Genomic DNA, 21,981 nt, shown 5'->3' with positions numbered 1-21,981 from the left:
TGCCATTTTCCGGTCAAGCTCTTCCTCAGACCTTTTTTTTTTTGGGGGGGGGGGGGGGGTAATAACAGGCAATCATTTGACAACATCTCGCCAAAGTAAAAGTAGATATGGAAAGCTGTCAACAAGACCTCCAATTTGAGGTGCAACTCGACTTGGATTTGTGACTTGGTTCCCGGTTAAGAAGCAAGTTTGGCGGTCATTGTGGACCCTTTGAACTTGACCCGACATCCAACTCCACAAGCATCCAATCGAAGTGAGGGTCGCTCTTGCTGACGTGTCGCTGGATGACGAACACGGGAAGTCGTCTTGCGTCTTCCGTCTTCCGTCTTCCATCTTCCTTCTTCCGTCTTCCGCCTTCCGCCGGCGTTTGTCATCGACCTGTTGTGACGCGTCATCACTCACAGGTGACGAAAATCAATCCAGTTGTTCTTTTGCGCTTGCAACAAACCGACTGACTGCTGAGGACGACAGACGGACATCGTAGTCGACACGCGGCCTCTTGTTTCACGTTAACATAGACATTTCATTTTATATATATATTTTTTTTTATGATACACTGCAATTCGACCTTTCACGCAAAACAGAAAAACAAGACAAACACAAAAATTGAGCTTTTCTAAGACTAAAACTCACCGAAAAACTGACTAACTGACTGACTGACCAATAAAATGTTGACGTTCTGACTGACTACTCAAATCACGGACTGACTCACTAATCGACTAACCCACTGATTAACTCATTGATTGGCTTAAATGATGGAGTGGCTTCCTGACTAACTAACTAACTGGGATTGACGACTAATAGACAATTGACCTAATAACCAAATAACTAACCAACTTACAGTCTAAATGATTAATAAGCCGACTAATTGACTCACCAGCTAACTAACTGGCTACCTTTCTGACTGACTCATTGAGTGAACAGTAATTGTCTAATTAACTGAATGACTTAGGGACTAACAAACTCACCAACTGACCCACTAGATAACTAACTAACTAACTAACTAACTGGGATTGACAGACTGATAGACAGACAATTGAGCTAATGACCAAATAATTAACCAACTTACAACTTACCAATTGAGCCACTAGATAACCGACTTACTTACTAACTGAGATACTCACTGACTGACTAAATAAATGACTGGCTAACTTTCTGACCGTCTCCCCAACTGACCACAATTTCCAATTATGAACTGACGACTCGCTGACTAATCAATTTCCAATCTACGCGGCGAAGGACTAACTGATGGAAAGACCTACCGGTCTTACCAGAGACTAACTGACCACGCGAGAAACAGACTAACCAACTCCTGATGATGTCATAACAAGAAACCATTATTTTTTCCGCCATGTTTCGTATTTATCCAAATGCTGACGCACTTCCTCTTAGTTCATAGCAAGGGGAAGTGCGTCAGTTAACAGTATGCACTAACCAACCGATCGATAGTTGATTTATTTTCAACTCCAAAGAGGCGCTTGACAAAAGGCAGTCGATAATCAATCAAGGGTGGAAACCTCAATTCTTCAATAATTGTTGATCCCATAGGAAATCATGACAAGTAGAAAACGCCAATAAAACACTTCTTTGCTGGCAATAGCAAACCCCTGCAAAAAAATAAAAAAAATAAATATATATATATATATATATGGTGGCACTAATCCTGTCAGTAAGGAAGTCTCTACTAACTAACTAACTGGGATTGACAGACTGATAGACAGATAATAGACCTAATGACCAAATAACTAACCAACTTACAGTTGAAATGACGAATAACCCGACTGAGTCACCAGCTAACCAACTGGTTACCCTTCTGACTGATTGACTCATTGAGTAAACAGTAATTGTCTAATTAACTAACTGACTGATTGAGGGACTAAAAAGCTAAATTGTGGCGCTAATCCTGTCAGTAAGGAAGTTAGAACAGTAAGCGGAAATATGCTAAACTAAGCTAAGCTAAGCTAAGCTAAGCTAAGCGCGCCTGCGGTTGTTCTGAATGGATTGTTGAAAAGGCCGAAGAGGAAGACGAAGGTGGCGGCAGAACGTGATGAAGATCAGATAATTGTGAGTGGCCGCTCTACTTTCAGAACAAATTGAAGTCTGAGGCCTCGCCTCGGCCCACTTTCACAAAAAAAAAAAAAAAAAAAAACTAGGCTGAAGTGTCCCAAAAAGAAGCGACCCATTTCTTTTCTTTTTTTAAATTATTGACATTTTGGCTTGTTGGCTAGTTAGCTGACATCTTGTTAGCTGTTTCTTTTGAGTCCAGTTGAGAAGTCGACTGGTTTGCTTGTTAGCCGATTGGTTGGTTAGCCAACTGATTATTTTGTCAGCTAGTTAGCTGCGTAGTTCGTTTGCAGGTCAGGTTACTTTTTTTTTTTTTTTTTTTTTAAGACAGTAAGACTGCTTCACTGAGTGGATAATTGGCTTGTTAGCTAATTGGCGCGTGATCTCTTTCGCTGGTCAGATGCTTAACTATGTAGCTGGTTGGCATCTTAAACTCATTGACCAATTTGCTGCTTATCTCCCTTGTTGGCTAACTAACTACTTTTAGTAGGAATGTGACAAGTGGCCTCCATATTTGTGGAAATTTTATTTCAGGAAAAAAAAAAACCTTGAAGGAGCACACCAAAACTCCTCCAGAGAAAAACAATAAATAAAAAAACACAAGAAAGCCCCGTCAGCATTTGATTGGATATACTAAAATGAATATATTGTTATGGTTATCGGTCAAGCGGCATTTAGCAAACAATCCTTGAGCAGTTCCTAGCTTGGCTAGTTTAGCTAATTGTGACTGTCTAATAATAATGAAGTGGTTAGCTCATTTTGTGGTCATCTTTGAAGCTGGAAGGTTGCCTCAGTTGGAACACGCACGCACGCACGCACGCACGCACGCACGCTCCACAGCTACCTGGTCATCCATCATGACGGCCATATTGTTACATAACATTTTTGATCTGCAAAATGAGCTGAACTTGTGAGATTCTTCATCAGACGTTCACACGGCGTGTCGGATGTCTTGCAGAGACGTCAGCAAATCATGGAAACTAATGATGATTATCATTTTTTTATGAGGTAGGAGGAGCTTAACGTTGGACATGCTTATTGGTCGCCGGTGCCGTTTTGGTGAAGTCGAAAAACGGCCGCAGATGCTTGAAATAGAAAAATGAGCATCTGCTTCCGTCCCGTCGGCAGCTGATTGTGACACGTTGCCGTGGTGACCTTGGCCACGCCTTCTTTTCTTTGGCTCGTCATCTGTTGATGTTTGCTCATTAGCAACGTTAACAGAAGGACTTTTTGTGTGTGGAGCAAAAGCAACATCATATTTGGAGTAGTATGAACTTTTTAAATCAAAAGGTTCTTACAATCATATCTTCTAAAAATAACATTCTGAGTAATTTTGTGTTTACAGAATATGAATGAAGCAACCGAATCTGATCCTTCTCAGGGGGACGGCCATTTTGCATCTGGCTGTCGACTGAAAATGACATCACAAGTGCCCGGCGCTTTCAGCTCGCAAAGGTCACATGACCACACCCAGAAAACAGGTAAGCCGCGATTGGTTGACAAGTTTTGACTTGACTTTCCCTTAAATAATTCATCATTTTATCTTGAAAAGCTACCGCTATTTTTTTTAATCCCTCAAAATCGAATTTTCACATAAGATTATAAATGTTTTAAATTAATTTCATTTAATTTTATGAATTGTTTTTTGTCCTCATTTTGATTTCCTAAAAAAAACAAAATATTTAAAAAAAAATGTAAGCATAAAACAAAAAGCGTTTATTCCATTTGCTTCCCCCCCATGATTGTGCCTGATGGTTTCTCCTCTAGCCAGCCACGCCCCCTTCCCCTTTCCCTGCCTGTGATTGGCTGGCTCCTCTCCTTTCCTCTCCTCTCTTCCCTGCCCTGCTCTCCTTCATTCCTGCCAGACTCGCCTCCTCCTCCTCCTCCTCTTCCTCCTCTCAAGTGAGCTGACAGATAGCGGACGAGCATCCGAGCCCTGCAGGAGGCGACATCGCCGCCGCCGCCGCCATCGTCTCTTCCGGCGCAAATAAGTTTCTGGTTTCCCCGCCCCCGCCACCGCCAGTGACGATGCTTAGCGGAGCGCCATCCGCGCAGCTCCACAAGCGCTCCTAAGACGGCGTCAAATCAAATCCCACTTTTGGGACCCGGGAGCACGGAACAAAAGCCTCCTCCTCCTCCTCCTCCTCCTCCTCCTCCTCCTCGTCTTCTTCTTCTTCGTCCTCCGTCTGGTCGTCGTCGTCGCGCCGCCAGCATCTTCCCGGCGTGTGACTCGCCTTTCCCGGCTGGCTTGGGGGGTCTGCCGCCGCCGGGGGCAGCCGACGACCGCCGTGCAAGACGCCGCGCGCCGTACTCCGCGTGAAGAATGCCCAGCAGCCGCGCTTGGCCAAGCCGGCCCACCCGGGCCCGGCGGCGGGCGGGGGCGGCGCCGGCGCCGGCGGCGGCGGCGCCGGCCTCTACATGGAGCGCTCGCAGAGCCGCATCAGCCTGTCGGCGTCCTTCGAGGCGCTCGCCGTCTACTTCCCCTGCATGAACTCCTTCGACGAGGACGACGGAGGTGCGTGAGCGAGCGCGTGCGTGAGCGTGAGCGTGCGAGCGTGAGCGTGAGCGAGTCGGCTCCTTTGCAGATGCGCTCATTCCGTTCATAACCCTAAAGACACTTTGTTAGAATTCGGCCATACGGCGGCGGATAAGGGCCACGTCTAAAAAAAAAAAAATTTCAGTGGGGTGTAGTATTCCGAGAAAAAAAAAAATCACATATTTGCCAATTTATAAACTCTCGAAAGACAACGGTGTATAAGTGTCACGTTTAAAATTTGCGAGAAAAAAAACAAAACTCGCAAATTTGCCACTTATTTGCCAGAAAAAAAGTCGAAATTTTGCCAATTTATAAAGTCTCAAAAGACCACGCCGTATAAGGGCCACATATTTTTTTTTCAGAGGGGTGTAATATTTAAAAAAAAATACTTGCAAATTTGCCACTTTATAAAGTGGCAAATTTGCCAGAAAAAGAACTCGCAAATTTGCCAATTTATATAATTGCAAAAGACGATTTTTTTCAGAGGGGGTAGTATTTAACAAAAAACTCTCAAATTTACCCCTTTATAAAGTGGCAAATTTGCCACGTATTTGCCAGAAAAAAACGTTATAGTCGCAAAATTTATGAGAAAAAAAAAACTCGTAAATTTGCCAGTTTATAAAGTTGCAGAAGACAATTTAAGGGCCACGTATAAAAAATTTTTTTTGAGGGGGGGGGGTAATATTCCAAGAAAAAAAAAACTCCCAACTTATTTGCCAGGAAAAAAAATCACAAATTTAGCACTTTATGAAGTTGCAAAATTTGTGAGGAAAAAAAAACTCACAAATTTGCCACTTTATAAAGTCGCAAAATTGGCGCGTAAACTCGCAAATTGACCACTTTTTAAAAAAGCCAAATATCAAATAAATATATATGTAAGTGTGTGCGTGTCGGAAGTGACGTCATGCAGCCGACAAATTTGGACTCGTGAATTTGACGCGAGCTTTTTGCGTCGTCCGCTTGATCACACGCGCGACGATGTCACGTGTTTGGCTGCCGTCGTTGGAGGTCGTTGAATGATTGATTTATTTTTCCCCCCCAGCTCGTCAATGCGCATGTTGCCTCGACGGGTGCTGCTGTTTTTGTTAGCAGCAGCGTTGCGGCGGGATTGTCAAACTGTCGCTGAAATGCTTGTCGTTGGAAACGTTCATTTCCTGTGATGAGGTTTAGCGGCGGGCGGCCATCTTGTTTCCCAAATGTCCTTTTTTTGCACCTGCTGGAGATCACGTGCTTCATCATGCCCGCCTCTTCCTCTTCCTCCTCTTCTTCCTCCTCCTCCTCCCAGTGGAGCAGACCTCCTTTCCTCTTTTCCTCCTCCATTTTTTAACTCCTGACTGTTTTGGGTCGAATAACGCCCCCCCCCCCCCCCCCCCCTCCTGTCCTCGTCATCGTCACAAAAAACATTTTTGTTTTGTCTCGTACAAAAAATGGACGGAATGTTCTTTTCTTTTCTTTTCTTTTCTTTTCTTTTGTGCCGTATGTGGCGACCAATCCGCACACGGAACTCCATCCATTATTTACAACAAGCGAGTTGGTGTGACTTTGTGTATGCGTGAGCCATGAGAAGGAGACTTGGGCGTCCTAAAAACAAGGTCACATGACGCACACGCATCTTCACTTCATGACGAGCCAGACGACAAACACGCACGCGCACGCGCGCGCACGCGACGACAGCAAGCAAGGTGTCCTGCGCGTGCGCGTGCGCCTGCGCGTGCGCGTGCGCGTTTGTATTTGTCCAGTTTCCTCATGTAGCAGCAACAAGATGAAGTGTTGCTGTGTTATCGTCTGTTTTGATTTTTCATCCGTTTTGTGTCAGCTTGGACTGGAAAAATGATTTACGGCGGCATAAAAAATGTTTTTCAAGGTCAGCCAGTCAAACAAGATTTTAAAACACTCTAATATCCGATGTGTGTGCGTATACGAGCGTGTCAGGGTTGTTTTCATTCAGAGTACTTTTTATTTGAGTTTTTTTCAGATATATTTTTTTATTTTATATCACATTTTTGTTGAATCAATAAAGGAGAGTTGTACCTCGTAGTGTTGATTGCTGGCTAACTGACTAGCTTAGCATGAGCGTCACAATAGCCACTTGTTGATGTAGTGTAACGATGTTGTGTGAAATACATTTAATTTGAGTTTTCGGAGACTAAAACCAGACGAAAAAATGATGTTTTTCTTGAACTAAACATCGACTCGATTTATAGTCGAGTGAAAGTTGAGCAACTAAAAATGTTTGGTGGTTGACCAAGTCTGATCCAAACTAACAAGCATGATTGAAACTGGACTAAAAGTGAGACCAAATTTCAAAATGTCTGACGATATTCACACTCGAACCTCGCGTCGCCTTCCGGGCGGAGTGGGGAAGCCATTCAGCTTTTTGATTGGCTGCCACCAGATGACGTCACTTCTACCGCCGGTCGGCCATCTTCCTTCCCAAAGAAATCCATTGAAAATGTTCTCATTTTCACGCCTTTCCAAGCATTGGATTTGCAATGTTTTGTTGTCTCTTGTAGTGGACACGGACGGGCGCAAGCTGAAGGGCGCCATCCAGAGGAGCACGGAGACGGGCCTGGCGGTGGAGATGCCCAGTCGGCCGCCGCGGCAGGCCAGCCACGAGTCCATCGACGACAGCATCAACAGTTACGGCTCCGAGGGAAAGTGAGTCACGCGCACAAAAAGAACACCGTCAAAATACAGATGCATATCATTGCAATTCTTAGAATATATATATTTAGAATTAGATACATAACTATTTCGATAAATATAGTCGATATTTATCTATATATTCATTATAATATATAGAATTATAATAAATATAAAAATACATATATATTTAATAATATGTTTTATATTTAGATTTGTCAATTATTTTTTATTTTTTTCCAAAAGGTTTTAAGCAGGTGGCATCCCACCTCATGTTATAGCTCTAATAATAATAATGATAATAATAATAATCCCTCCTCCTCATCCCAATCTGTGTCGAGGTAGCGTTGACGGGAGGCTTATGACATCATCAGGCGAGTACGACACACAAACACGCACACGCGAGTTGTTGCCAACCTGGCAATGAAATTGTGCAGTTATGTAACGTTTGCAAAATCAGCAGAGGATGATTGCATCGCACGCACACACGCGCACACACGCGCTCGTTGGGTTTCTATTTAGGACTATAAGGCGCTTTTGGCTCCAAAAGTGCAGCAAAAAAACATCAAAGGGCCACAAGAGACGCGGGTGGGCGGCACCCAAGGGATGGCCGGCGGCTGATTGGCTAATGAGAGATGCCAGGAGCCAATGGCATTGGAATGCAGGAAACATTTGGCAGGCCAGACAAGCCGATTTCAAATTGGGATCCGAACAGTCAAACCTTTTTTCTTTTTTTCTGTTTTTCCCTCAAAGAAACATATTTTTGTCTTGGAAAAAAATTCTCTTGTGGGTTTAGGATTTTGATTTTTTAACCAAAAAATTGACCACCCAAAAAAAACCTAAAAACATTCCCTTGTTTGTATTGTATGGTAATAAGGATTTTATTTTTTAAGAACATTTCTTCAAATAAATATGTATTTCTTCCGCTGTAAAAAAAACCCAAAAAAACATTGTTCTTATGATGTTGTGATTTTTATTTTTTTTTTAAATACAGATTATAAACTTGTGACGTTATGACTTTTTATTTTATTTTATTTTTTTATACAAAATATGAACTTTTCCCTTATGAAAAGGTGCCTTTTTTTCTGAAAATATGCAAATATTTCCTCAAAGAAACATCTTTTTTTCTTGGGAAAAAAATGTGATGTTCAAACTTAAATAAATAAATAAATAACCAAATACTCTTTTCCCCAAAAAAAAAAAAATTCCATAAAAATATTTCTTGCCTCCCCTCACAGAAACAAGTATTCAATAGTATAAAAAAATAATAATAATATTCCTTCAAAGAAAACCCCCAAATAAAATCTGAATATTTCCTTTTTTTTTCTCTCTTCTTCTTCAATAACAATGTGAATGTGGTTAATTGTGAATATTTTTATTTTATTGCTTTTGCTGCTATCAGTGAGAGTCGACGCTATTCTGCCGAGATTGACATCTTGTGCCTTTTGATGTCAGAGCGCAATTTTACTGATTGCTGCTGCGCAAAATGTTTCTCGTCTCGTGCGCAGACGGGAAAAACGGCGCTTGGCCTCCGCCGGCGTTTTCCAGCACTTCGGTCAGCACTTGGCAAACTTTTCTTGACGATCGACGTCAAACGTTTTTGTCATCTTGGAAGCGTCCTGTGATGTTTGTTTGTTTGTTTGTTTGTTTGTTTGTTTGTTTGTTTCCCGCCTGCCGCTCGTCTTTCGGCAGAAATGTTTCTCACCATCCCATCCAATAACATTTGACAGTATCCAAAAATGGAGATCGTACTTAGGAGAAACAGCATTGATTGATTTATGAAACATAAACAAGAGGACTTCAGACATTTTACAAGATAACTGGATATGTCACATAACCTCATATTTACAACAAATAACAATAATCGTGAAAAGTGGATCAAGTATGAGCTTGGATGTGCGTGATATTTTCCCAGCGTAATCCCCGCAAGCGGCGCCGTTGCCATCTCAAGCTGTAATATCCTCTCACTCGCTCATCTTGATGGACTTATTGCATTATTAATACACATATAGAACTATAATATGGTCTGACCTCATTCAAGCTGGCTGCTCTTGACAAATGTGAACTCTTCAAATGTGCGTCGAATCCTCTTTCAAATATTCACTTTGCACTTTTTGCAGCCTATAAATTTGGCAGGCGTGTTCATCATGAGTACAGAAAAAAAAAAAAAAAAAAAAGTGATGCAGGAACAGGCAGTTTATTTTGAAATGATAAATTTTATATTCATTTTGTTGATTTTTGACAGATCTTTCAAAGGGGAACTCGTCCTAACGCTTTTAACCAAATTTCACAGCCGTACACAAAATGGATCAATTATGAAAATGCAGCTTCACTTAGCAACATGAAATTTGGTTGACATCTCTGTCATGAGTAGACTATTAAAAACCTCAAAACATATCAATACTCTTTTTTTTTTTTTAATACTTTGTCCTTCACTCCCAAAAATCATTTTTTTATGCTAGAGTTTGAGCATATAGAAGGCTTTGATACGGTTTCTGACATGAAGAGAATGGTAGTTATTACAAAAAACGGCCAGCAGGTGGCAGCAGAGTATAAGAGGTCAACCAGGGCCATGTTGCAACAAGTTTTCTCTGCCATTGTTTTCACCTGGAATGGAAAATAATGATGAAACTTTGCTATATTCTCATGCAGAACGGAAACACATACAAATATACTTTTTTTTTTCTGATTAAAGAAGAGACTCAAATCTTTCTTTTGGTAGGTCCATGCTTTTTTTTTTTTAAGCAATAGAACAGAATATTTTGTGGCCCTTGCAAAATCAGTCAAAATCCAGTAAAACAGCAAAGGGGCTTGCTTCGGTCAAAATGGCTGCTACACAATGAGTTAAAAAAAAGAAAGAAAAAAAAGTCTCAAGAAGCCCAAATAACACAGGAAGTCAGCCATTTTGGTTTGAAGAGGACATTTTTGTTGTTTTCCAGAGGTCATTAATGATCTTTGAAAATTCAGCCGCTGGATGTAGTTTGACTTGGCAACTTGATATTTGGTGGACAAATCTGTGATGAGAAGACCCACAAAAAAGTCTCCCAAAAAAGACACAGGAAGTCAGCCATTTTGGTTGGAAGTGGATGATGTGCGATCTCGTTCATTGTTTGTTTTCTTGAACATTCTTCCCCTGGATGCAGTTTGACTTCAGCAACGGGAGATATTTGCGGCATGAGGAGACCCACAAAAAAGGTGTCAAGATGTCATGCCTGACAAGACGCAGGAAATGCCTCATTTTGCTTTTGCCGTCTTGTTACTGTACGCTCCGATTCCAGCTGGCTTGCGTTTTGCTCCTAAACGAGCACACTTGACAAACGTAAAATATTAAAAGCATCGCATAAACGACTCATCTTGGCTAAGTGATTTTGTTGCACCGAGACAGTAAATTATTCACTAACGACTGCCAAGACGCTCTGCACTTAATTAAAGCGCCGGTCCAAATGCTGCTTCTTCCTTTGCTTTCTCTCGTCCATGGCAAACATTTGCCGGCTAAACGTCCGCAAATGTCTGACTTTGTGTTTTTTGTGTTTGGTTTCCGTAGCCTCAACTACAGCGGCATGTGTCTGGCCTCTGACGCGCAGTTCAGCGACTTCCTGGACGGGATGGGACCGGCCCAGTTTGTGGGCCGGCAGACGCTGGCCATGACGTCCATGGGTGAGTTTCGCACTTAGCGTGTTGTTAGCGTGTGACCGGCAACGCGGGAGTCGTCGGGACGCTCGTAAGTGGGTCGCTTTGCTTCCCTGGCGGACGCTCGCCGTCCTTGGCTGAGCAGCAGCGACAGAACCGGCTCCAGTCCGGTCCGGTATGATGTAACCGCCACACGGCCCAGAATAGGCAGCCTGGCGACGGTCTCATTTATCGGGCTGCATATCGATTCAAATGTCCTCAGTCGATTCCATTTCCACTGACAAGAGATTTCAGTTGGATTCAATTTGGATTTTTTGCTTTTGATTCACTTCAGTTCAAATCGACATTGAGGAATTATGAATGACGAACAAAAGCCTTGACAGCCAATCACCACTTTCGAGTGCCTCGTTGTCACAGCGTGCAAAAAGCCGGGTGGGATTCCAGCTGGCGTTCCAGATTATTTGCGAGCTCCTGGTAAGAAGATTTGACGTTTGAGCAGGTCGAGTTTTCAACGGTTTGATTCGTCATCATTTTTGAAGCCTCCTTTTCTCAACATATTTTTTGGGGCAATCATCCAAATTGAGTGCGATTGTTGACATTCTTCTCTGCGGCGTGTTCAGGTGACGTGGAGATCGGCCTGATGGAGAGGAACGGCGGTCTGGAGGTGGACGTGGTCCAGGCTCGAGGGCTCACCATGAAAATGGGCTCCAAGGGGCCACCCGGTAATTCCCCGGACGCAACACAGGTTGAATTGTGTAACCGCAAACGATGACATCGCTGCCGTTGCGTAATGTGGAATGTTGCATAAGAACAAAAACAGGACCGGGCCAAAAAGGATAAATGGCACCAAAAAAATGAAAAAGACAAAAGAGCAACTTTCACTTTCCTGCAGAATCTCTGTCGTCATATTTTGGAAATTGTCATTTTGTTCCATGATTAAAGCAATTAAAGTAATTAAATTAAATTTAAATGTAACTGATTAATTAATAAACATTAATAAAATGCAAAAAAATTTAAAATTACAATGAATTATTTTCAGTTACATATATCATTGTACTTAATTCAATAAATAAATAATTAATTGAATTGAAATAATCAATATTGTAATTGTGATAATTTGTAAATTGCCATTTCTTATTATTTTTTTCCCCCCGAGATTATTTGTGTGCGTTCTCGTACTTTTTTGGACATGCGTGTTTGTATTTGTATGATTTTCTTTTCTATTAGCGGCCTACATCAAAGTGTACCTGCTGGAGAACGGAACGTGCGTGGCCAAGAAGAAAACCAAGTCGGCCCGAAAGTCTCTGGACCCGCTTTACAACCAAGTGCTGGTCTTCTCTGAGAGCCCCCAGGGGAAGGTGGTCCAGGTACCAGATTCATTGCCTCATTTCATCACATTTGCCGCTTAGCCTTAGGGATGATTCTTTATTATTATGATGACGATGATTATTTTGTGCATTAGTTGTGCGCAATATTTCAAAATACAGCACTGACATTTCTGCAATTGTACGAGCTCGTGTCTGATTTCAGTCAATCTTGAACTTTTGCTTTTCAACAAACTCAGCAAGTGACTTTCATCTTTTCAGCTCAGTACCAAAATGAATGATTCATATTAATGATGAATCGCTCTCTAATTTCAAAGAGCTTGTGAGTAGCGTGGATGGATTGTTGTCAGCTTGAGACGTTATTTGCGCTCAACGCAAAACAGATGTTGATGTCTGTTTTGATGGAGGAATGTAACTGTTGTGGCTGCTTTCGTTTCTTTTTTTGCCGCCGCCGCCGCCGCAGCTGATCGTTTGGGGCAACTACGGTCGAATGGGGCGCAAGTGCTTCATGGGGGTGGCCCGCATCCTGTTGGAGGAGCTGGACCTGAGCCGCATGGTGATCGGCTGGTACAAGCTCTTCCCGACCTCGTCCACGGTGGAGCCCACCGGCGGCGGCCCCCTCCTGCGACACTCCTCGCAGATGTCGCTGGAGAGCGCCGTGGGGCCCGCCTGACGCTCGGGATGGGAACCCTCGCTCCGCTCCCGTGCCGCCCACTTTTGGACTCTTGGACACTTCCTGTCCTCCCGTTTTTCTTTTTCTTTGTTTTTTGGGACCACTTTGTGGAGGATGCTGCTGCCCTCCGGTCCGGACCAACTCGACGCTGCAGGCTCAGCAGACGTCAAAACGCTCTCGTCCACCTCTTTTTTTTTTTGGTTTTGGTTTTTCTTTCCGGCTTCTCAAACATTTTCCAGAGGGTCCAGTGGGATATTTTTTTCCAAGGGTCCCACATCCTAACAGAAAAAAATCCTCCAAAAAAAAATTGTCATTGTGGAAAAAGCTGCATTGACATTAAAACAACGATTGTGAAAGCTTGTATTGAAAAACAAAATACAGACATTAAAAAAACTCTACTTTACTTATTTAGCCATTTTTGGCAGTCAAACGTTAATATTTTGTCTATAATAAATGTAATATTTTCAATAGTTTTCATGTACAATTTGTACCTTTAAAATCACTTTTTCAACTTGCAGTCAACTGGAAATGACATCACCATGTTCTCAGGTAGCCAATCACAACACAGCTTGTGAATGTCACATGACCAAACCTAGAAAACAGGTGAGCTGTGATTGGTGGTTACCTGAGCGCACGTGATGTCATTTTCAGTCGACAACAAGTGGCAATTTTTTTTTTTTTAACTATTAATTGTATGTGAAAAATCAGACTAATGTGAACTTTGTATTGCTATAATGGGCTAAATAAGTGAAGTATCCCTTTAAGCATATTTTTTGGTATTATGATGCCAATCTGCAGATTTTTTTTTTTATACTCACTTTTTTCAGTTTCACTTTTCTCTTTTTGTTTTTTTCACTTTCAACTTCTGGGTAGTGTTTTTATGCGGGGGCGGGGTTTGTTTAATGTCTGTATTTTATTTTTCAATTTACAATCCCAAAACTTGTTTCAATGTCAATGCAACTTTTTCCACAATGACCATTTTTTTCCCAATACCAAATCTTATTGTCATTGTTGTGGCTCCATACAAAAACAATTTATAATTCACAAAAGCAAAACTCTAATTCACAAAAGTCATAAAACTCAAGAAACCCAATTTACACTTTTTTTTTTTTTGGTTGTATTTTTGTGGCCATTAAATTGTGGGGGCTCCACAATTTAACAATCACAAAATATCGTGGGCCATAACAACAAACGTAAACAAACAAAACAATTGTTATTTAAGTAAGTTACACATTTCAGTAGCAAAAAATGCATATCTAAAACTGCGAAACGCTATCGGGAATTTTAACCTGAAAGGGATCCGCGACTCATTGAACAATTTTCATCAGTGAAAAGTTCATATTCTGTCCAGGATGAATTTGATAACTTCATTACTGTTCATGTACAATTAATACATTTTTACACCAAGTAATTCTGTGTAATAGCGAGTAGAACAAATGACTTTTTGAAGGTTATTCATTGTACATGGAAAATAATGAAGTTACCGCATTAATTAGAGACAAAATCTGGACGTTTTACTGCTAAAAATGGCTCAATGAGTCAAGTATCCGTTTAGTACGTGAAGATATGTCGTCATGTTTGCACTTTCAACTGTCCCAAAGTTGTGAAAATTGAACAAATCCCACTTTGAGAACCTTGTTAGCTTTTTAGGAATGTGTTCATGTGAGCTGCTTGTTCTCCACAATTGAATTTCTTTTTTCTTTTTTCTTTTTTCTTTTTTGACCAGTCGTAATTGTGACCGGGAAATATTTGAATGTAACGTTTGTATTGGACCACCATTGACAGGAATAGTGAAAGGAATATTACACGTGAAGACGAGATGTAACTTGAAGCAAAAAATATACACATTTTATATTATGTAAGAAAAAGCATTTACCAAACTATACAAAATAATTTACAAAAGCAAAAAAAAAAAAATTAAAATAAAAACAGAAAATAACAAAAGAAAAACACTTTTAAAAAACAAAATAAAGAAAAAAACTAATTATATTTTCAGAAGTAATAAATTAGAATGTTAAAAACACAAAACAAATTGAATTAATTTGAAAATTTACAAATTGAAAAGCAAATGAATGAGAGTAAAAACAAGTGCACAAAAGTACGTCTAAAATATTAAAACTCATGGAAAATTGTACAGCAAACTTAAATGTAAAAATGAATGTATATTTAAAAAAAATATATGTTTACAATACGGACATAAAATAAAAATGTACCAAAGCAAGATAAAAGTAAAAAAAAAAAGTAATCATTATCAAAAGTAATTTACCTTGCAAAGAAAAATCAATTTACAAAACTAACTAAATTCATATTTACAAAATGAAAAACAAAACAAAACAAAAGTAAATAAATGTTTACAAAGGTCAAAACTAAATTAAAAACCAATTAATCAAGTTTATTTAAGTCAAAGGAAAATGACCGAAAAAAAAAAAAAGTAAAACAAATGAAATAAATTTGACAAAAGTAAAAATTGAAAAAATGATTTCCAAAAGTATGAAGTAAACTTACAGAAATAAAAATGAATGTTTACAAAAAAATGAAACTGACAAATCATTAGCTAACGTTCGGTGCGCTCGTGACATCGATGGCGTGAAATGTGTCCCAGAATATTCCTTCCACGCGCGTCTTTTGTTTCTTTCTCAGCTTGTCAGAAAGTCTTGTAGCATAATTGTACACGTCGTCTTCCACTTCTACTTTGTTTTGATTTATTTAGGTCAACCGCTAACCGTCGCTAAACGTGCCAACTTTGACCAGCAAGTGTCTTCCTTCACTTCATCGCAAGGTAGCATCACGTAACAGCCGCTGCAACTTCCGTTGCATTTCCTCAGTTAGCCGTTAGCTTCACGCTAGCTTCACATTAGTTTGTGATGAGAGGAAGCCGGGGGTATTTCATTTTTGGCACTTTAGGATTCTTCACATGGTGTAAATATTTACGATTGTTAGCCAAAGGATTTAGCCGTGGGACACGGGAATGCTAGCTCGTAGCGTTAGCCACTAGCATCGGCATGCGGTCAAATGCGCAGTTAGCACGGCGAGGCTAAGCTAAGGGACAAAGCACGATGTAGCATATTTGTTTGTAATTATTATTATTTATTGTTTTTATGTTTGACTTTTTATGAGTCAAACAAGCAGAAGTTTGTAATTGCCCCAAAAGGATTTGATTTCAGGATTTTGTTCAAATTAAGTTTTGGCCTCAGGTTTGCCAGTAGCAGCACTGCAGGGAAATTATTATTATTATTATTATTATTATTATTATTATATTATTTGTACACAACAAATCATAAGCTACATTGTGCGAAGCAATAAAATCCCAAAGCTGCCGTCATCAGGGCAGTTTTTGGAAGAAATTTAACATCCGCCCCATGCTAACATGCTAGCCTATAGCCTGGATTATCATCATCCTATTAGCATATGGAATCACTGCTTTTTTTTTAACAATGCAAAAAATATTAAAAGAAATAAATACAAAAGATGTAGATGTTATTGTATAAATATTTAATATATTTAATAAAAGGTCTAAGGAATTTTTGTGTTTTTTTTTGTGCCAAAACATTTTGAGAGAACCCGTTTACAGACAATTTAATATACTTTGTAATTATTATTACTCCAAAGTCACCCGATGTTTAGCTGTTAGCGGCTAGCGTAGCGACAACAGAAAAACAACTGTGTTTTGAAGTCATAACAAGAAGAACATTTGATGGCACTGATGGTGATTGTTACCTCCGCCAAGCATCGTGGAGCACGTCAACTTCCTGTTTTGATGATGTCCTCTTCTTTTTCCTTTTTCCCAAAAGGGCAAAACCTTAAAAAGTTCACGCGAATGTCAAAGTCGAGGCCTTGGCGGAGGTCTGCTCTGCTATGCTTGATTTTAGCGCTAATACGTTAAGCGGAGGCCTTACACGCACGGCGGACATGTTGCCCTGAGGACTAACATCAATGAAAATGTAAAAAAAAAAAAAAAAAAGATCATAAGCATCAAATTTATTGAATATGATTCCTAACAAAAGTCATTTCCTTTCAACTTGTTTATGATTGTTTGGATGCACATGACCACATTTTGTGACTTGGATTAAATAAAGTACAATGGGGAAAAAAACATATCAAGAAAAATGTTTTTATTCAAATTATATTTCCAAGTGTACAAACCAAAACCCTCTCTGAGTTCCATAAATGTCCAAACTAGGAATTGTGGTGTTGTAACGGATTACGTTTCGTAAAACTCAGAGTTCCCAATTCGGCTCCTCAGGGACCCGAGTCTTGCAGGTTTTTGATGTTTCCGCCCACTAGCACACCTGATTCATAAAATCAGCTCATCGGGATGCCCGGTAACGAGCCTGATCTTTAGTATCAGGTGTGTCGGTAGGTGAAATAACCCAATTCGGGGCCCCGACGACCGGAATTGACCTTAGAGTAACGCACTCCCGCATGACCTAGCAAACCAATCAAGACGCACGACGTCATGTGTGCTGCGACGGCACGTGCGTTTCGCTGCGGACAAACAAAAGCACTCGAGCTCCCGGTGGTGTATTGCGTGCTTATCCAAAGCCGATAAAAACAATCCATCAAAATGTTTAAACGCTGTAGTCACGGCTTGTGGAAGAGTGATAGCCATTAACCGGCGTCCTGTGGTAGTCACGGCTTGTTTAAGACAGACACTGTCCGGTTTAGGCCTATTCCCTTCCCTAAACCCTCAAACAACTACGAAAAATGTCTGCGCTGGATCAAGATCAAGTGTGTGATGAAGAGTCGAATCCCTCCAAAATGACTACAAACTACTTCATCTGCACTAAGGTAATGTTCTCCATTGTTGTTTTTAGCCAAAGGCTAACGATAGCTGCGGGTAGCTAACCGTCCACGCGTTTGTTGACTTACTAATTTACTCTAAATGCCAACAGGACAAACTTTGCACACACGACCATCTGCAAAATGAGCAGAAACTACTACGTCTCCACTAAAGTCATGTTCTCCATTGTTGTTTTTAGCCAAAGGCTAACGATAGCTGCGGGTAGCTAACCGTCCACGCGTTTGTTGACTTACTATTTACTATAAATGCCAACAAAACATTGAAACTATGAGGTAATATGGATTGATTCTTACCCTGCTTGACGGGAATAATGTCCAAAAAGTTGCGTTTTGCCAACAATCAGTGGAAGTGAGTGAGGCGACTGTCTTTTCTTGACTTCTGCTGCAGCAGACAGTGATGTGTATTTGCTTTTGTTTTGGGGCAGGCAAAATTGCATTCACTAAAAAATGTACTGCCCCCTTTGTTTGCTTCGAAGATAAATATTGGTGTCGTGAAAATATCTCACTGAGAAATCACAAGGAAGGTTTGACAACTTTTCCATGACTGTGAATGCACTTGAGCTCACCTCGACCGGTGCATTTGGGAGGGTTCTGCCACGGTGAGGTCAATTGGGGAACCCTGCTCGACACCAACATTGACAAGTGTGAGTTTTCCAACTGGTCCAAGTGTCATGGCGTCCACAGCCCCAGCGCCGCGTCGCGTCGCGTCGCTCCCCGTCTGCTCCGAGGCGTTCCCGTCAGTCGGTCACGGTGATGACCACGTGGTCGTCTTGTCCTTTCCACAACATTTCGCCCTCGAAGTGGAGCATGTTGTGCTTGCGGCAGCGCAGCAGGATGCCGACCACCTTGTCCGAGATCTTCACGTAGCGGTCGAAGAGGCGGCCGAAGGTGACGGCGCTCCGTCCCCGGCGGTCCTGGAAGCCCATGTCTCGGATGATCCACACCATCTCCTCCATCTCCCTGCGGATGTGCCTGTGAGCGCGGTCGCCCCGCTCGGCGGTCTTGGAGCCCTCTTTGGGGCGTCCGTAGCCGCTGTCGCCCTTGCGCAGGCGCAGGCTCATGGCGTAGTCGTAGTCAAAGTCCTCGCTGAAGGGGTTGAGTCTCTGGCCTTCCGTGTGCTCCTCGGACCACTGCTGCCAGCGACTCTTTATGTCACCCATGGTGGCCATCTTAATCTGAAGGGGAGATAATATCATCGTGATGATCATCAGACAGCGAGCGTAGCGAAATATCCAAATTGGTTGTCTGGCGGACCAGCTTATACTTTGAGCCCAACAATTGTCGTCGTGAGCTTTTCAACAATATCGCATATTCTCTTAACAACATCGCGAATGATCCAAACTGAGATTCCAGCAACTTCAAAAGTCTGCGTTCTACAAAAGAAAAGTCTTGAACGGAAGGTGATACGAGGGATGAATTTACCGTCTAAATCCGCATTCTTAAAGGTGAACGTTCCAACAGTGCCACTCGGCTCTTTCTCCAACTTTGGCAAGTGTCCGACTGTGGATTTTGGCTCTTTCTGTAACTCACAGATAGATCAGGCTTGCCCAGTCCTGATCCTTGATCCTCCTCCTGAACCATATGAAACCTGCAGGACTCTGGCCCTGCCATCGAGTCTTAAATGCAAGGATCTATCTTTCTATCCCAACATTTGTAGGGGTGAATTCTTCAACGGTGCCACCCTTGCTCTCTAACGGCATCAGCAATTATGCAAACGGAGATTTTAGCTGTTTCTGCAAGCCACAAACTGTTGAATGCCAGGATCTATCTTCCTTTCCCAACCTCGGTGACGGTGAGCTTCTTAATAGTACCACCCGTGTTCTCTTATGAAAACGGGAAGTGTAGAAGCAACAGTTTGTTGTCTGCAAATCATGACCAGTGACTCTTGAACTTGAAGGACTTGCAGGGATGGATTTGACTTCGAAGCACTCATACATCGGAGTGACCTTTCCATTAGTACTACCTGCACGTTGGAAAGTGTCCGATTTGGGATTGAGGCCGTTTCTGCGCTTCACTGTCAAATGTAAGGTCAGACATACATAGAAGAAGTCAAGATATACTTTGGCATAATTAGGTAGCAAAACAGCATTTTTCTACGACATTCCAGGATTGCGACGTTTCTGCCGTCCACAGATGTTTGCTGTTGGAAATCTTGAACGGAACCTCACATGGGGATAAATTGAACATTTTTAGGGGTAAGCTTTCTCACAGTACAATCTGTGCCTTCGTGACTTGGGGAACTTTCCATTGCTAGCAACTGCGTCCTTCTCTTGCTTTGGAAAGTCTCCAAAATGATACTTTGGGTGTTGGGTGGTTCGTCCACAGAACGGAATGTCAAACGGGGATAATTGTGACCTCGTATCCCCAACATTGACTCTCATGAGTTTGTTCTGTATGAAAAGGAGCTTGAGGTTGTCTGTTTTTGCCGTTAGTGATTGAAAGTTTACGTTTTTTGCTTGTGTCGTCTTTCTGACGGTCTTCTTTCAATCAGCTGTCAGCAGTCACTCAAACCTTCAGGCGGATTTGACCTCCTGCTGCAACTGAAGGTCAAGCTGGAGAACACGTCGTCCTCCAGCTTTATTTACATTTTGCTGTTCCAGTTCGTGTGTTTTTCTTTTTCTTTTTTTTTTTACAGCTGTTGGAGACTGTGAAGGGGCCAGCGGGCAGGCAGCTCGGTTTGCCTTTTATAGGACAAGACGCCTCGCCTGCATGCTCGGGGTTGGATTTCTCCAAGAGACGTCAGAGCGACTGTGGCGTTTGGTGCAGAAATGTTTACACCCTTCACAAGAAACCCAACAAATCAATGTTGTGCTCGTGCTGAATATAGCTGGAAACACGTGCGATCATTGTTTGGAATCGTAACCAATCAGAAGACGATGACGCGGTGTGACGTCGGACAACGAGGCTGTTAAGTTAGGTTCACATTTCCGTCATGTATATGGCCGCATTATGATGTCACGCTACAACGAAAGCCAACAACATAACATTGTAACGTCATGTAACGTTCCGACGTAACGCTAGAATGGAATGCCACAACGTGCTACGACATTCGGCGGCCATAACATCCCATTTGAAAAGAATTTGTGTTATTTTAGCGCTACCTTGGGCCTGCCTCTGACTTCTTGCCACTGAACGTCCGCCGTCTCCGCCTTGGCGTCGGCGCCGTCTCCGGCCGCCACCTCGTCCCCCAAGCCGCTGTCCTCCGTGTCCAGGCTGCTGCTCCGGGAGCTCATTTTCCTCTCCTGCAGCATCAACTTCTTGTGGCGGATGATGCCACCGCCTCCCCTCATGTGGCGCCGGCGCGTGGGCGACTCGTTGCCCAGGAAGGGCTCGCTTTCCTCGGGACCCGACTCCATCTTCCCGCGGATGGCGTTGACCAGATCAGCGCCGCACTCGCTGAGTTTGGGTTGAACGCTTTTGGAGATGGAAACGCTCCGGATGGCGCCGGCGTCACTCGAGGCCGTTTCCTTGGGTTTCGCAACTTTGACCGCACGGCGGCGCTCGGCGGCGTCTCTGTGGTCCGCGGAGTCGCCGGGCACCCATCCGGCGGGCGCGGCGTCCTGCTGGTCGGCGTGATCTTTGGCCCAACCCTGCCAACTCTTGGCCAGGCCGGCCACCGTGGCGGCGCATCGGATTTTGCGCACGGCGCGCTTGAGCGCGGGGGGCTCCGTCATGGTTCCAGGAGGGACGCCGCCCGAGCCCACTCGGTCGGGAGGATGTGGCAAAATATCCGCCGCTAAGGCCTGATGATCCTTTGGGGTCAGCTTGCGGATCTTCTCGGGAGCGTCTGCGAGCCTTCGGAATTGTCGCTCGCTCGCTCGCTCGCTCGCCCTTGAAATAGAACTCGGCGATGGGCGGGGGTGTGGGTGGTGTGGGTGGTGTGGGTGGGGGCTCATCACAGCGGGAAGATGAGATGTGAAATCTGCTCTCTGTACACACACAAACACACACATCCTCACTGTTCTATCTTTGCGGGGCCATCTCATTGGCATCGTTGCCTTTCCCTAACCTCAACCGTCCAAAATGGCTGCCTACCCTCATTCCTTCGCCCAACCTCCACCGTAACTTCATTGAAAGCTCAACCCAAGTCTTGACCCTTAAAACGAGGTCTAAACTTGTGGGGACCACCAAAATGTCCCCACCAGGACGGCGGCTGGGCCCCACAACTCTGTGAAATCCCAAAATATTGGCCCCAGCATGGAACAAAACAAAAAAAAGAACACACGCACACACACAAGCATGGCTCAGTGGTAGAATTTGTCTCAGCGGGATCCAGTTGACAGGTGGGAGTCATTTTTAGATGACCTCAC

At 42.7% G+C, this 21,981-nt stretch overlaps 2 protein-coding genes across 5 annotated transcripts; one reads left to right on the top strand and one right to left on the bottom strand.

Moving 5' to 3' along the window:
• Window positions 1-97: 97 nt before the first annotated feature.
• On the top strand, window positions 98-16,392 carry rims4 (regulating synaptic membrane exocytosis 4). Of its 4 annotated transcripts, XM_077529597.1 has the most exons (8): window positions 1,898-2,064; window positions 3,410-3,545; window positions 3,832-4,579; window positions 7,114-7,258; window positions 10,788-10,900; window positions 11,494-11,595; window positions 12,101-12,240; window positions 12,662-16,392. In XM_077529597.1, exons 3-8 carry the CDS (start codon window positions 4,483-4,485, stop codon window positions 12,869-12,871), a joined length of 807 nt encoding a protein of 268 aa, XP_077385723.1. In that variant the 5' UTR covers window positions 1,898-2,064; window positions 3,410-3,545; window positions 3,832-4,482; the 3' UTR covers window positions 12,872-16,392. The 4 variants fall into 4 exon arrangements, with proteins under 4 accessions (XP_077385720.1, XP_077385721.1, XP_077385723.1 ...); XM_077529594.1 differs by lacking the exons at window positions 1,898-2,064; window positions 3,832-4,579 and adding an exon at window positions 98-404; XM_077529595.1 differs by lacking the exon at window positions 3,832-4,579 and having other exon boundaries at window positions 1,880-2,064.
• Window positions 16,393-16,968: 576 nt separating this feature from the next.
• abraa (actin binding Rho activating protein a) lies at window positions 16,969-21,491 on the bottom strand. Its single transcript, XM_077529592.1, has 2 exons — window positions 20,773-21,491; window positions 16,969-18,846 (listed from the first exon to the last, which is right to left on the bottom strand). The coding sequence occupies exons 1-2, from the start codon at window positions 21,343-21,345 to the stop codon at window positions 18,409-18,411; spliced, it is 1,011 nt and encodes a 336-aa protein (XP_077385718.1). The 5' UTR covers window positions 21,346-21,491; the 3' UTR covers window positions 16,969-18,408.
• Between the last annotated feature and the right edge of the window lie 490 nt (window positions 21,492-21,981).

This window comes from Festucalex cinctus, chromosome 8 (assembly GCF_051991245.1).
Source record: "Festucalex cinctus isolate MCC-2025b chromosome 8, RoL_Fcin_1.0, whole genome shotgun sequence".
Lineage (NCBI taxonomy): Eukaryota > Metazoa > Chordata > Actinopteri > Syngnathiformes > Syngnathidae > Festucalex > Festucalex cinctus.
Note: the sequence above shows the minus strand (reverse complement) of the source record. Positions and strands in the feature narration are given on the sequence as shown.

What these genes read in the sequence shown, in the direction of transcription:
- rims4 (XM_077529594.1), top strand. Translation starts at nt 285, where the DNA reads ATGACGAACACGGGAAGTCGTCTTGCGTCTTCCGTCTTCCGTCTTCCA. An exon ending in GCTGGCCATGACGTCCATGG is followed by an intron (nt 10,901 to 11,493) that starts GTGAGTTTCGCA and finishes CGGCGTGTTCAG; the next exon opens with GTGACGTGGAGATCGGCCTG. An exon ending in CCCAGGGGAAGGTGGTCCAG is followed by an intron (nt 12,241 to 12,661) that starts GTACCAGATTCA and finishes CCGCCGCCGCAG; the next exon opens with CTGATCGTTTGGGGCAACTA.
- abraa (XM_077529592.1), bottom strand. Translation starts at nt 21,345, where the DNA reads ATGACGGAGCCCCCCGCGCTCAAGCGCGCCGTGCGCAAAATCCGATGC. An exon ending in AAGTCAGAGGCAGGCCCAAG is followed by an intron (nt 18,847 to 20,772) that starts GTAGCGCTAAAA and finishes TCTCCCCTTCAG; the next exon opens with ATTAAGATGGCCACCATGGG.